This window comes from Aspergillus wentii, assembly GCF_001890725.1.
Source record: "Aspergillus wentii DTO 134E9 unplaced genomic scaffold ASPWEscaffold_8, whole genome shotgun sequence".
NCBI lineage: Eukaryota > Fungi > Ascomycota > Eurotiomycetes > Eurotiales > Aspergillaceae > Aspergillus > Aspergillus wentii.
In genome coordinates this window covers 365,906-380,395 of record NW_024467839.1, presented here as the reverse complement: position 1 = coordinate 380,395, position 14,490 = coordinate 365,906, and the positions used below count along the sequence as shown (strand labels likewise).

At 48.2% G+C, this 14,490-nt stretch overlaps 6 protein-coding genes across 6 annotated transcripts; 3 read left to right on the top strand and 3 right to left on the bottom strand.

Moving 5' to 3' along the window:
• Nucleotides 1-640: 640 nt before the first annotated feature.
• Nucleotides 641-1,607, bottom strand: ASPWEDRAFT_186869 (uncharacterized protein; the record flags this gene model as incomplete). The annotated part of the gene is made up of 3 exons (XM_040832154.1): nucleotides 641-1,337; nucleotides 1,388-1,533; nucleotides 1,585-1,607. 3 exons carry the CDS (start codon nucleotides 1,605-1,607, stop codon nucleotides 799-801), a joined length of 708 nt encoding a protein of 235 aa, XP_040684586.1. The 3' UTR covers nucleotides 641-798.
• A 545-nt stretch (nucleotides 1,608-2,152) lies between these two features.
• On the top strand, nucleotides 2,153-3,336 carry ASPWEDRAFT_31603 (uncharacterized protein; the record flags this gene model as incomplete). The annotated part of the gene is made up of 3 exons (XM_040833564.1): nucleotides 2,153-2,366; nucleotides 2,413-2,863; nucleotides 2,910-3,336. 3 exons carry the CDS (start codon nucleotides 2,153-2,155, stop codon nucleotides 3,334-3,336), a joined length of 1,092 nt encoding a protein of 363 aa, XP_040684585.1.
• Nucleotides 3,337-4,197: 861 nt separating this feature from the next.
• ASPWEDRAFT_44876 (uncharacterized protein) lies at nucleotides 4,198-7,976 on the top strand. Its single transcript, XM_040836381.1, has 4 exons — nucleotides 4,198-4,647; nucleotides 4,695-4,933; nucleotides 4,978-5,140; nucleotides 5,186-7,976. Exons 1-4 carry the CDS (start codon nucleotides 4,348-4,350, stop codon nucleotides 7,748-7,750), a joined length of 3,267 nt encoding a protein of 1,088 aa, XP_040684584.1. The 5' UTR covers nucleotides 4,198-4,347; the 3' UTR covers nucleotides 7,751-7,976.
• On the bottom strand, nucleotides 7,879-9,872 carry ASPWEDRAFT_186866 (fungal specific transcription factor domain-containing protein; the record flags this gene model as incomplete). Its single annotated transcript, XM_040832153.1, has 3 exons — nucleotides 7,879-8,835; nucleotides 8,884-9,686; nucleotides 9,734-9,872. The coding sequence occupies 3 exons, from the start codon at nucleotides 9,870-9,872 to the stop codon at nucleotides 7,879-7,881; spliced, it is 1,899 nt and encodes a 632-aa protein (XP_040684583.1).
• A 244-nt stretch (nucleotides 9,873-10,116) lies between these two features.
• ASPWEDRAFT_54237 (isopenicillin N synthase family dioxygenase) lies at nucleotides 10,117-11,206 on the bottom strand (the record flags this gene model as incomplete). The annotated part of the gene is made up of 3 exons (XM_040838029.1): nucleotides 10,117-10,785; nucleotides 10,835-10,999; nucleotides 11,051-11,206. 3 exons carry the CDS (start codon nucleotides 11,204-11,206, stop codon nucleotides 10,117-10,119), a joined length of 990 nt encoding a protein of 329 aa, XP_040684582.1.
• Nucleotides 11,207-12,370: 1,164 nt separating this feature from the next.
• Nucleotides 12,371-13,643, top strand: ASPWEDRAFT_54236 (5'-methylthioadenosine/S-adenosylhomocysteine nucleosidase family protein; the record flags this gene model as incomplete). The annotated part of the gene is made up of 2 exons (XM_040838028.1): nucleotides 12,371-13,361; nucleotides 13,576-13,643. The coding sequence occupies 2 exons, from the start codon at nucleotides 12,371-12,373 to the stop codon at nucleotides 13,641-13,643; spliced, it is 1,059 nt and encodes a 352-aa protein (XP_040684581.1).
• Nucleotides 13,644-14,490: the final 847 nt, after the last annotated feature.

Below are 14,490 nucleotides of genomic sequence, written 5' to 3'. Positions count from 1 at the left end.
CAAACCGTCTCAAAGTGTAAAGTATGCATGCCTATTCATCTAATTGTAAATATTCAGCCCCTGGCTAACAGTGGCGGTGGGTCTTGTTATAGAACCCTCGCAAGGTAGTCAGACTGCATTACTATGTCAAGAGCAGACTATCACCGTGCTCTCTCCAAGTTACGAACAGCAAATACTCTGCATTTCCCCATCCCACTCATATTCAACCACCACAATAATGGTGGGCCAGCCCACACTTCTATCCAATGGTTTCCTATTTCTGACTTCCCTGACCTGACAAAATCGAATGCCGCCGACCCATGCCCGGGTCAACTCCTATGTGCCGGGATGAGGATGTCTAAAATCGATTTCTGATGTCTCCTGCCCACGTAGTATTCAAAATTTCTTCAAGTCTTGATATTTCTCTAGCGCAGTGGTGTGCCGTTACTTTCGGCTGAGGCCGCTTGACCTGTGGATCGCCTTTTAGTCATTAACATAGTGGATCCTATCCTACTCCTATTGTATTGAATTACAATTGCGCCTCAATCTGTCTGAAACTTGAATAGTTTGGGTTATCTTATTGTATATCTACTATGAGGCTGAACAAATACACAAAAAAGAATTACTGCCCATACAAACGTACTAATATGATCATACAATACAGGGATATGACATCGCCGATCACTTCTGGATATACAAATGGCCCCCAACCGGCCCGCGCTTCCTCGGCCCGCCCCAAATTAGCTTGGCTAATGTTCTGCTGGACTAAATCCGCCTTGAAGGATGATATCTTCACATGAAACAATCCTGCTGCAGGGTCTAGCCGGCCATCACGGCCCTTCCCACCGTCCGCCGGATGGCCCGCACACTACCCAACAATGCCTCTTTGGCTCTGGCGCCGGGGACAGCATGCGCCTCGTCATGCAGGAGTACCGCTCTCTCCTGTGGATCACACAGTGCGCATAGTGTCTCGCTCCGGTCTCCCCACAGTTCATCATTCCGGCCCCAGATGTGCGCGGTAGGAAACCCGTGCAGCAATTGACTGTCTTCGCCAGGAAGTGGAGCGTCAAGTAAGACGACTTCTCCCCGCTCCAGAGCGACAGGGTCCAATGGCGCCCCTCCGGATAGAAAGATCGCGCACTTGAACGGGAGTGGCGTGGCTGGGTTCAGGGTGGCTTCGCGGATGAGGAAAGTCGCTGCGAGTGCGCCGCCTAGGGAAAAGGCGATGAGACCCTCATATGGGCCTTCGGTTTCGAGGAAATGTGACAGGTCATCAAGGGCTTTCTTCACACTCTCTGCCGAGTCGAAGGAGAAGTAGTCGTAGTATGCCCCGTCGGTAGGGAAGAATGGCACCAGTTCTGGTCTGTCAGAAGACCATCAACATTATCAATATCAACGTGAGACACACCAGGAGCTAGAGGAGCAGGGATGGTCCCCTCGACGAAATCGTATGTGTGGATGTTGTCCAGTTCGTGGCGAAGGGCCGCTGCTTGGATCGTCAGTTCATCCTGAATCCTGGCAATTGTCTTGCCTACCAATCTGCGACTCCATAATCTGTTGGCCGTGGCTGTCAGTATCATCTGAACCAGGGGATATGGTGCTTACTTGGCTGTTGGTGCCTCGGCCATGGAAGCAGAGGAATCGCATCGTGTTGGCTTTGAAGTTCACGTTATGGATAGACAAAGTAATGTGAGTTGTGTATTAAATCTACAGTTCATCTTCTCATCCTGCCTATATTTACTGGAGCATTGCAATGATGATCACCGCTCAGTAGTTTCTTCACATCGCCTGATGCTTCGGTCATAACCGATGGTCTTCCTGGTCTGCACTCCTACTATATGCAGGCAAGATCCTTCAAGGGCCCTTGAGCTAACTCCTATCGGGCTACAAAGCCGACTATGACAATCCATTCTGCATAATACTATCCATTTGAACAGCCGCAGGAGGATCCTAATCCTAATCCTAATCCTCATTCTGATGTAACATTAACAGTGAAGATGCATTCTCATTTGGCCCCCATCACCCATCTATATTGGCTGCATGGCTAATTTAGGCTGACCTGCACAGCATAGAGTACCTGCATGGACCACGGCAATAATTCAAGTCCCCATTTCTCCCGTCTCTTCCTCATCTTCTGTCGTATTGCCAAAAGTCCCATGTCTTTGTCTTCACGATGGCTTCGTCAGAGCAGTATTCACAAGCCTATCTGAATGAGTCTAAACAATCGCTCATTGTCGGTGTCTGTGTATTCTTCATCTCGATTGACACTCTTGCCGTTGCGTTGCGGTTTCTGTCCAAGTATATTGGTCGTTTGCGTCTTGGATGGGATGATGTTTTCATAGTCTTGGGTCTGATGATCTGTATTGCCGATGCATCGTGTACAATCGGTATGCTATCCAACATACACCGATACTTCGGTACTAACTGCTGCAGCCGACGTTCGATATGGCGGGATTGGTCTTCACGAGGCACGAGTCATGCAGATTGACCCGAACATGATGATAACCTGGGGCAAGTTCATCATCATCATTCCAATCGTCTACTTTTCCACCGTCGTCCCTCCAAAACTGGTCATCCTCCATCTCTACTTGAGTATCTTTACGGATAAGAGACTTCGATACGCCTGTTGGGTGATCGTGGCTATTACCATCATGAATTGGATTGCCGTTACCATTGCTGGCTTCCTCTCGTGTATCCCGTTTGACTACTACTGGACTGGGGTGGGACACTGCATCGACACCAACTCATATCTTCGCTGGGGTGGCTTTGCCAACATCCTCACTGATCTCGTCATGCTGATCCTCCCCATGCCGATGGTTTGGAATCTGCATGCCTCTCTACGTTTGAAAATGGGCATCCTCTTCACCTTCCTGTTGGGAAGTTTGTAAGTCACCTCCTCACCCATCTATATCATCACTGACAACTGGCAGAGGTTTAATCGCCTCCATCGTCCGCTTCATCGAGTTCTACATCACCGACGCCCAAGGCGACCGCACCTGGGCCGCCAGCACCCTCGTCATCTGGGCCGTCATCGAAGGCGGCATCTACATGATCGCCGCGTGCCTGCCCACCTACCGTCCCCTCATGAAATCCATCTCCCGCCGCGTCCGCCAAAAGGGAAGTCAGGACGCAAGTACCAGCGGGCAGGGGTATTCGGGGTTCTCGGGCTCAGGGAGGAGTGATGTACGTGTGCCGCGGGATTTGAAGCATTTCTCAGCCAGGTTTCAGCGTGTCGGAGATTCGATTGATGAGGAGGAGGATGCTGTGAGATTGGTAGATATCGGGCATGGGCATGGGCGGGAGAATAAGGCTGCGCCGGGGACGATTGTTGTTGATCAGCAGTTTTCTGTGCATTGACTTTCTTTATACAGTTTTTCTTTGTGCTATATTTATATGAGTCTGTTCTATTTCACTTTTTGCTTTATTGCATGTGATAACCATGACCAATCGGAAAAAATAGTGTTAAAAAAGTAAAGTCACAAAGTAACCTAATATATCCCTATAATCCTTCGCCAAGCAAATCATGCCATAATTCACAAGGAATAAATCCACCAAAACATGATAAATTTATTCAATTATTCTGTCAGGCAGGTAGTACTCTGCCCAAACAGGCATGATGATCCTGATCCACAACGCTAGTCTTCTTTGTTCAAGGGACGATCCACAGCACGGTTGCTAGTGGCAGCTGTCAACTGCTGAGCCGTCCGCGGGCACTAGCATGCAAAGCCGAAGCGATGCTACCTTCATTTAGACCAACCGTTCCACGCAACGTCGCTTAGGCTAATCCTTTGCTGGTGGATCTGGTAAGCTTGTGGCTTTTCTGACTGTATGCGAAACCCCTTTTCTGTATCATCTTGGAGGGTACTTTTACTTCCAGGATTTTTCTTGGGTGACTTGTCGGAGATATATATTGATGTCGATGTAGTCACCAATTGTCGGATATTCATCTTTATTAATAGATGTTATGTACTGCAGAATATATTAAAAAACAGCTATAAAACCTCTATTAAGAGGCTCAAGTGGATTGCTTAGGTGGCATTGCTTGGATAATGCCTAGAGTGGGCCACTCGAACATCCCCCCTACGCCACAGAACGCCCAGACACAATGAGGGGTAAATCAAGGCTTAGCCAGAGCCACTGTAGCCTATAATGATTGAACACAATTCTGTATGGCCTATCGGGTCTATCTTTTCTATCCGATAAGGCCCGCGTTACGGAGCTTATACTGTGACTCCACTGTGTTCCTTTCCCTCTTCTCTGGCCGGTTCTCGGAAGGCCGGCATGGGAATTTTTATATAGGTACCGCGGTCAGCAATACTCGCTGACAGTCTGGCTGAACTGAATCAATTCATTCATTCTCTATTCACAATGGCTGTCCCGGATACACCTGGGTTTAATCCTCGGGTCCAACTCATCCCCCACATCATCGACCATTACGCCCAGGTCAGGCCTGATGCCGTCTACGCCGAGTATCCTGTTTCCCCGACAAGCTTTGACAATGGATATCGCCCCATCACCTTTAAAGCGTTGGCGAATGCTGTAAATGGTATTGCGTGGTGGTTGAAAGAGACGTTGGGACAGGGGAATGGGGAGGTCCTCGCGTACGTCGGAGGGAATGATTTGAGATACCCGGCTTTGGTGTTGGGAGCCATCAAGGCTGGATATTGCGTGAGTGAAATGGCCTTTCTATGAGGATACAAGCTTATGGGATGTAGATGTTTCTTACGTCGCCGCGAAACAGTGCAGCTGCTCAGCAGAGTCTGTTCAAACGGCTTAATTGCACCCGTCTAGTCGTTCCTACACCGCAACCGCCTCCTGCTACGGTTATTTTGGAAGCATGTTCGGTAGAGACGCTAAACATTCCTAGTGTGGATGAGCTGCTGGGCAAGGAATATCCTCATTTCGACTTTTCCAAGACCCTCGAAGAAGCTCGTACAGAGACGCTGGTTGTTCTGTAGGTTCTTCCCTGAATGGTAAGAATCACTACTGACTGTATAGCCATACATCTGGTTCGACCGGAATACCGAAACCAATCATCTGGACACATGATACTGCCTGCAAACATATGGAGATGGTGGTTCTGGATCCCCCAGAGGGATACGAGAGTCTCGACCACTGGAACTTTGGCAAGAAGATGTATCTCGTTCCGCCTCCTTTCCATGTAAGTGTCTTCTCTTCCTCTATAGATACAATCTAACAATCCAAGGCCGCCGGAGTAGCATACCAGCTCTTCATTGCCCTGCCCGTCGGCATCACTATCATCCTCCCCCCATCTGGTGGTCTTCCCACCGCAGCCGCCATGGTCGAAGCCAGAAAAACCACTCCATTCGAAACAGCCTTGATCGTGCCGTCTATCGTCCAGGAACTAGCACAAAGCACAGAACTGCTGGAATACTGCAGCAAGAACATGACACATCTCATCTATTGCGGCGGTGACCTCCCCCAAGCCATCGGCGACAAAGTCGCTGCCGCAATCAGACTGGTCAACCAGTACGGTGCTTCAGAAGTCGGCATGATTCCGTCTGTCTACTCAAAGACAAACCGTGACCCTCTCAAGGATTGGCGGTATATTGACTTCAATCCCCGTATGGGAGTTGAGTGTCGTCATGTGTCTGGGGGAGAGTATGAGATGGTCATCGTGCGCAACCCGGAGTATGAATCTCGACAGTTCTCTTTTACCATCTTCCCTGATAGACAGAAATATCACACGTCTGACCTGCTGGTGAGACATCCGGATCCTGCAAAGTCGGATCTCTGGCGCTGGTGTGCTCGTGTCGATGATGTGATTGTCTTTCTGAACGGTGAAAAGACCAACCCAGTCTCAATGGAACAGCACATTATCGCGTCGAACCCAGATGTGACCGCGGCCTTGGTGGCTGGTTCGCAGCGCTTCCAGGCGTCTCTGCTCGTTGAACTAGGTGGGAAGAAGCTCGACGTGACCGAGCGTGCTGCGATGATCGAGAAGCTGTGGCCGAGTATCAAGCAAGCCAACGATGCTTGCCCTGCTCATGCTCGAGTAGCAAAGACGCATATTCTGTTTACCACCCCGGATAAGCCTATGCTCCGCGCCGGGAAGGGGACTATTCAGCGAGCTGGTACACTGGCCGAGTATGCACAGGAGTTGAACGCGCTGTATGCCGACGCCGACAGTCTCTCAGCAGAGAATGACGGGCCAGTTGGACCAGGGCGCGTTGAAGATCCCGCAGTGATCTCAGAATACATCCGGGAGTCTATCCTTGCTATCGCTGGTTGGAATGCTCAGAAATTGACGGATACAGAAAACTGGTTCAACCTTGGGCTTGACTCGCTGCAGACCATCACTGCCACTCGCGTCTTCAAGCGGGGTTTTGACTCTCCCAATCTCACTCCGAACTTGATATACTTGAGCCCGTCGGTGGCGAGTCTGACAGAGACAGTACTTCGTCTGCAGAAGAATCATGAAGCATCTGCTGAGTCTCAGAAGGAGGCTGCGTTGCAAGAGCGGGATCAGCTGCTGAAGGAGCTTACTGGGCAGCTCAGTATCAACACCAAGTCTGGATCAGCCAAGCATACTGTTGTGCTGACTGGCTCAACCGGTAATCTGGGCACCTACATGCTCGACTCTCTCTTGAGAAATCCATCAGTGGGCCATGTATACTGCCTCAACCGACGAGACGACGCTGTTGAAGTCCAACGCCAGAAAAATGCAGCATACAACTTGACCTCAGATCTCTCTCGCGTCACCTTTTATACTGCTGATCTCTCTCAGCCAGACTTTGGCGTCGCCCCCAACATCCTCCACACACTCCAAGCAACCACCAACCTCATCATCCACAACGCCTGGGCCGTCAACTTCAACCTTTCTCTCCCATCCTTCAAACCCAACCTCGACAGCGTCGTCAATCTAATCAACTTCACCCACAACGCCACCCAACAACCCCATCTCTTCTTTATCTCCTCCATCTCCTCCGTGATGGGCCACCACAGCAACTCAGGCCTCACCCCGGAAGCACCAATCACAACCACCACCCCCGCTCCCAATGGCTACGCAAATAGCAAATACCTCGGCGAGCATCTCCTCACTCAGGCAGCGAAGAATGGTTTGCATGCTTCTTTTGCCCGTGTGGGACAGGTCGCGGGTTCAGTGCGCTCTGCTGGTTTGTGGAATAAGGCTGAATGGTTCCCGAGTCTGGTGCTGAGCTCGTTGCATGTTGGGGCGCTTCCTGATACACTTGGGAAGGCTCTTGATCGGGTTGATTGGTTGCCGATTGATCTGTTGGGTGATGTGCTGGTGGATTTGGCTTTGGGCAAGAGTGAGGTGAATGGATATACCAATGGACACACAAACGGTGCTACTAACGGTGCTGCCAATGGACATACCAACGGCACCATTAATGGATCCATGAACGATGCAATCAACGTCTTCCACCCCCACAACATCCATCCCCAAACCTGGGAAACCATCCGTCCCATGGTCGCCGACGCTATCTTCAAAACCTCCGGCAAGAAAATAGAGACCATCCCATCCCGAGACTGGGTGCAGCGTGTCCGCCATGACATCGAGATAGCCAGCAATAGCGACAAGGGCCTCAGCGATAAAGACCTACAAGCTCTCCTGGCCAAGAATCCTGCCGCAAAGTTGCTTGAGTTCTTTGATGGAATCATGTCGCAGACTGCACCGGAGAATGTACTCGACACGACACTTACGGCGCAGCGGAGTGAGAAGTTGCGGGTTGTGGAGGGAGTCAAGTCTGAGTGGATTGAGAAGTGGGTTGGGGAGTGGGTGCAGTAGTTGGTCATACTTTATGGTTAATGTAGACTGTTTTCTTATCATGAGATGGATTGTCATTATAATTCAAAATTTCAAAGTATCAATGCATGAGGGCTGAAACGTCATAGATTAACGATAAGTCATGTATCTTATGCAGACATGAACCTGAACTCCTTTGCTCTGAGCAATTCCGGCCAGCTACATGAAAACTTTGCATTCCGCCTCTTTGCCCAGATAGTCTCGGTGATCTTCTTCGCCAACGACGCCGAAACCAGCCCTGTTGCTTTCGACGTCGAGTCAAACCATAACGAGAAATACGCCTGCGAGTCTGGCTCTGTCGCTTCAGACGCAGCGATGAATGTAGGCCAAATCAGCGTAGTACTCGTGCTATCGTTCAAAAACCCATCCTCTTCCTGTATCCGGACAAGCAGGCTCTGGATCTGCTGTACCTCTTTCTGAAGTAGACTGGCATCGACGTCGTATACCCGACGATAGAGAAAGATCAACAGCGCCGTGTACATGACCTGCGCCATAGAGCCACTGTTTGGACCAAAGCTCTCGTCGCCAAATCCTACTGTAGACGACTCCAGCAGCATTCGGGTTCCTTTTTCTAGTGCCTTGGCCCATATACTGAAGTCCCGTAAGCCGAGTGCGTTTCTTCCAGACACAGGACTCGTTAGGGTGAGGTCTCGCTCGTTGGCAAGACGGACAATCTGCGAGAGGAGCATGAGGAATGTTTCCGTAACGCCATACAGCTCGGGGAATAAGGTTAGCCCCCATCGGCCGGGTATCGCGAGGTGCAGATCGCGCTGTGCCATCCAAGGATCTTTCTCCGTGGCCATCGTATCATCCGTCCAGCTGACGGTGGTTGTTGCCCGAAAGCGATCATTAGACACTCTGCTATCATTGAGGGAATACTCGGCAATTTCATTATTCGAGTTATCGGGGAACACGGTTGTCTCAGCCATGATACGCATATAGGCGTAGCAGTGGTGCAATGCCCTTCGCTTCGAGGAAAGCATATTCTTCTTGAATCCATGCGCGTTGATAAACCGTTCTGCGTGGAGAAGATACGCCAGTTGTGTATCTGGGTCTCCTTTGATCATCTATATAGCATATCAGTAATTGGCCATGCGATGAATCAAGCCACATACAAAGGCATTTGACAAACTCAGGGCTGCCATAAGGACTTCTTTATATTTCCCTTTAGTAGTTGAAAGAGCACCACTGCCATCCATACATTGTCGTAGATGCGATTCCGCCTGCTGTGCATAGTGCTCTCCTAAAACCACCCCACCAGCCAGAGACGGATTATTATGCTGGATATGAAAGGCGCTGGTGGCTAATATTGAATTTAGCAATGCCAGCCTAGCACTGTTGGGAGTCCCGCCCATTGTTTGTTCAGCCAAAGCACCCATGGCACAGGGCATCACCAGCTTTACCCATGGAGACTTATCTTGGTTGCGTGTTGGCGACGACAGCCTGATGATCTTTTCTTTATAGTGTGATAGAAGTATCCATGGACAGGGATCGCCAGACAGGAAGGGTAACTGTGTCGGTTGAATGATATCGATTTGATTTCCTGGTAGCTCGATATCAAGAAATTGCGGATCTTGAGTCGTGGGTGAGACAACATCTAGTTCCTCGGGTAGAAGATCGAAGGAAACACGCGCGTTATGTGTGACTTCCTGATCTATAGAATGAAAGGCTTCAGCTACATCGAGCCAGGTATCTGGTAAAGATATTGGCGAGTCTTCCGGAATATGTGTGGCAGAAGCTGCATCAACGGCGCGTGGCTCAGGTTGGCATTCTGGGAGCGTAAAAACACCAAATGGTCCGTGGAATTTGGTGAAAAAAACGCTTTGAGAGAGGCTGAAACTATATTTATCCAACTCTGCTAGTTGGTGGTTAGCATCTACTCTGGCAAGAGCATCGCTCATGTTTTGCCGTTCTGCCTCTAAGCTATCATCAGTACGAGATATGAGTCTGTAGAAAATGACATACCTGTGAAAATCGGCTTTCGGTGCCTGGATGCACTTTCAGCTGTTAATGAGTGGATATTATCGTATCCAATGAATGTCAATTGTTGACTTGATCGTTGCTGTATGTCGGGACTACTTTCCCAATTAATCGAAGAGGCCATTATAGTCGATATTAATTAAGGAATACTTTTTTAAATCCATATAGAATATTTGCTAGTGTTAAAGAAGAGTGGAATAGAACAAATCTTTTGCAATTGATGGTGTTCTACTGGCGGATCTTATGGGATCATAGTGGAAATGCGGGGAAGACCAAAACAGCAGGTTATGCCGACGACCAATTATATCGTGATGTCATATCATTCCAATCAAACATAAAATCACTAACACTATAAATACTTCGATACTCTAAGCTGCAAACAATTTGGCGATTCGCAAGTTGTTGTAATCCCACGCCGTGATATCCTCATAGTGGCACGGCGTCTGCGGTGTCACAAACTGCTTAAACGGAAACAACGACCCATTCCGGTTCGGTTTGGCAAAGTACGCAATCGAGAACCGCTCTGGAATCATCTCATCCGATCCCTGGCTCACTGTGGGAGGATAGGTGACACGATGACACGCAGCCCGGAACGTGTCGTTGGTCAACCGCTGCAACGAATCGCCGATATTCAAGATAATCTCCGTCTTGCCACTCGACTCGACGCCGTGGAAGGTGCCCAGCTGCGTCTGATCCTCCACCTGCAGCCCTCCGGTCGAATCCTGGAAGAGCATGGTGATCGTACCAAAATCGGTGTGTTCTGCGATGCGCGTCGCACTTCCATCGGCCAGCTCTGATGCGGGAGTGGGAGGGTAATGCAGCAGGCGGAACTCGTTCTCGGCTTTGTTGTGCAGCTCAACCATTTGGGATTCGGGGATTCCGAGGGCGTTGGCCAGGGCGGCCAGGATTTCCAGTTCGACTTTGAAGCAGCTGTCGTAGAACTCCTCCATGAAGCTGCGGAAGCCAGGCAGCTTGTCTTCTTCCATCCAGATGTTGTCGACCAGGTCATCGCGTGCGGATCCGAGATCGTACGTTTCCTATCCACATTAGAATCACCAGCTCCATATTCGACAGCAGAGAACATACTTTGATATCCCGGACGGCTTTTCCTTGTGGCAGACCCTTTTCAAAGCCACTGATGCTGGAGATAGACTCTTGTCCCACGTAGCTGTACCCTCTGTTGGGTGTAGACTCGGGGGGATGTTTTGCAGTCATTTTGTCTTCCAAAGGAAGCGCAAAGAAGCGACGAGTCTACAACAATATATTAGTATCATAGACTCCACGATAGTAAGCTGCACTCACATAGTCAAAGAGCTTCTCGATCAGCTCATCAGGCAGGCTGTGGTTCTTCAATTTGGCCACTCCTCGGGTCTTGAGGATCTTAAGGAGCGCGGCACTAGTCGCCTCTCTCTGCTCAGGGGTTCCCTTTAACAAAGAGATATCAAGAGCTTCAGACATGATGAGAGTGTTGGTTGGATTCTTTTCTTCAGTGGCAAGAGAATGTTGATTGAATGATAATGCAGATTTCAATGGATATGAAGCCATATTTATATCTTACTCCGGCAGAAGCATATAGGAAGGTGATTCTGAAAGTAGAACATTACTTTCCATTTTCAGCATACTTGAAGCCATACAAACTGGTTACTTTCCTTGTCCGCAGGCACGTGATCAGATTACCTTCCAGATTCATAAACCAGCCAATGAGCGGCTTTGTTTCCTCTTGTGGATCACATTTACCATTTCTGGGCCATCACAATAAGTAGGTAAATAATAGTAATCCTGTTTTTCCCTTGGTTTATGTAAAAGATAGCTTTCTTGATTCTATGCCCATCACGCTCATTGACACAGCGACGCCAATAATTGAAGGCGCAAATGTACCTTGCTTCCCTATATAATCCCCAGTTGAATAGAAAAAGTACATACATAGAAGGTTCCCTTGGCGCTGTAGTTAACCCGCGGCACTATAGAAATCTGAAAGATTACATATAACTTATTCTAAATCTAATCACATAACTGTATATAACTGATTTTAACTTCTATATTCTAATTAATAGATGGGGTGATGGCTCACCCCATGTTGCACCAGCTCATCTAGCCAAGGTTTAATACCCATGACGTTTCAATACCAGGCCAATCATGAGGAGGTGATATATTTGAAGCTGCTTTGTATATATTTAGCGTGATTGTTGTTAATGCATAGCGATTCGTCACAATGCACGAGATGATAAGTACCTATAATATGTCCTCCGGATCACTGATTGCATTTAGAATAGTGGTACTTGAGGTTGAGCACGAACTCTACCGAAAGGCTATCCAGGCGTTGTTCGGTTAGCCTTATCTCAGTACTCATCAAGACAAACAATACTGCCACGAACAACCCCTGCTAGTGCCGTACCACACCACAATCTCAATCAGGCTGGCGTCTAGAATCCAATCAGCTTGCTTGGCCAGTTAACTTGCCACAGGAAGCTATTATGTAAGATTGGGCTGTGAATGAGGGGTTGAATGAAAGCCTCGCGAGGCTGAAAATCGAGAAGTTTGCCCGCACAATTTCGTCCATAAATGCGTTTGCAGCCGTATACTCCTTGTCAACAACAACTTTCCTCTACTTTTTCTAAATAAATGGCAACACGACGACTTCGACGACTTCGCCCCGATGAATACACTGTCGGGTGGGTGTGCGCGCTCTCAACCGAATTAGCCGCAGCAGAGGAGATGTTGGACGAAGTACACGAAGATATTGGAAGGGATGAGAACGATAACAATATATATTCTCTTGGGGTTCTTGGTGGCCATAACATCGTCATTGTCTGCCTTCCAGCAGGATTGATAGGCAGCAACCCAGCAGCGGCAGTGGCACAGCAAATGAAGGCGAGATTTAGGTCGGTGCGATTTGGACTGATGGTCGGTGTCGGAGGCGGGGTTCCCAGCACAGCAGATATCCGTCTCGGAGACGTGGTTGTCAGCCAACCACATTCAGGCCATGGCGGCGTGGTCCAATACGATTGTGGAAAAACTGAATCCACTGGATTCCACCGGACTGGGTTTCTCAATTGCCCAGATACACTTCTACTCAACGCGGTTTCCAAAGTAAAAGCAGAACATCTCCGGGGAAAGAGTACGTTCTTAGAACATGCCATGAAGGTTCATAGGATGCCAAACTTTCGGCGTGGTGATGCTGGGATTGATGTGTTATTCAAAGCAACATACGATCATCAGCCAGGTCTGAGCTGTAGCCAGTGCAGTTTGACCCAGCGGGAAATCCGGCCCCAACTTGGGAGGAACAAACCTCGAGTGCATTATGGTACAATTGCATCTGGTAATCAGGTGATAAAAACGGGACAGATAAGAGATCAAGTGAGCAAGGAGTTTGGAGGTGTTCTCTGCTTTGAAATGGAGGCAGCTGGGTTAATGAACATATTACCATGTCTTGTTGTCCGAGGCATTTGTGATTATGCAGATTCACATAAGAATAAGAGATGGCAGCCTTACGCAGCGGGCAGTGCAGCAGCATATGCAAAGGAGCTCCTCCTGCATATACCAGCAACCAAGATCAGCAAAGAGAATGACTCATCTACGATCTCGATTGGGTATTCTCTTTCTCGGGGCCGCCGTAATAGAGATGATCCCGAAGACATGGACATAGAAGAGTCAAGCGACAGTGGCAGCTCTGATGACGAAAGCGACGGCCCATACTGGCGTCGTGTTCAATGCTTTGGCTGTGAGAGATACGGTCATTTTCAGAGAGATTGTCCGAGTAGTGTCGAATGCTTTAATTGTGAGTTTATACATTAAAATTTACAAGACTGGTGCTGATTCTGGGGTAGGTGGCTCAGAGGGCCACATTGCCAGTGACTGTGATCGACGAGATGGTAACTGCTATAAATGTCAGTAACAGAAGCACTGTCTTTTTTATATTTACTAACTTAATTCTGTCAAACTCATAGGTGGAACATATGGCCATCATTTGGCGACATGCCGGGTAAAGAGATTTTGAACAGCTAGAAGAGGTATAGAAATAGCATCCTTTGATGTTCATTGGCTTCTATTCTGCTCCAGTTATCATATAATGATTGTTTATTAATATTATCATTATACTCCGGTTGGCCTGTTGCCATACAGTCCATCTCTAGTTCCGCCCTGCAAGCCTAGGTCTGCCAAGCTTCTCGCTTTCATGTTCCATTAGCGCACTCTACTTATATATGACTTGCACCCTTTTTTCTTGAATTAACGCCAGAACATTAGCCCATAATGAGCCTATTAGCCAGTTTGAACTGGCTAACTTCCTCCATTCGGAGGAACCACCGCACTATCTTTTTCACCGCTACCTAATTTTGAAGCCAGGTGGTTGACGTTAGTGGGCTTAATAAAAGAGTGTGTACATGATTCTTGTGCACTTTTTTTAATCAAGTCTTTAATCTCCTCACCACCTCACCACACCCTGTGGTAGTATGTGGTCGACCAAGAGAAGGAAAGGAGTATAAACTATTTAGAGAGCTAACTTTGAATGTAAATAGGGATAAATGCTACAAGAAAAGTTGGAATAGAGTGATTTTCTTGCACTCTAATTAATATGAAAAGAATTTACTATGTCAAGGTTACGAATTTATTGTTTTTAATGAACATAATAATAATAAAATGTAGTCACTAGAGTAGACTAAACTTTTGTTTATAAGGCATAAATATCTATATCAAAGTGAGCACAGTGTTCCTACATCCTTATCGTCTTCGTCCCGGCTTCC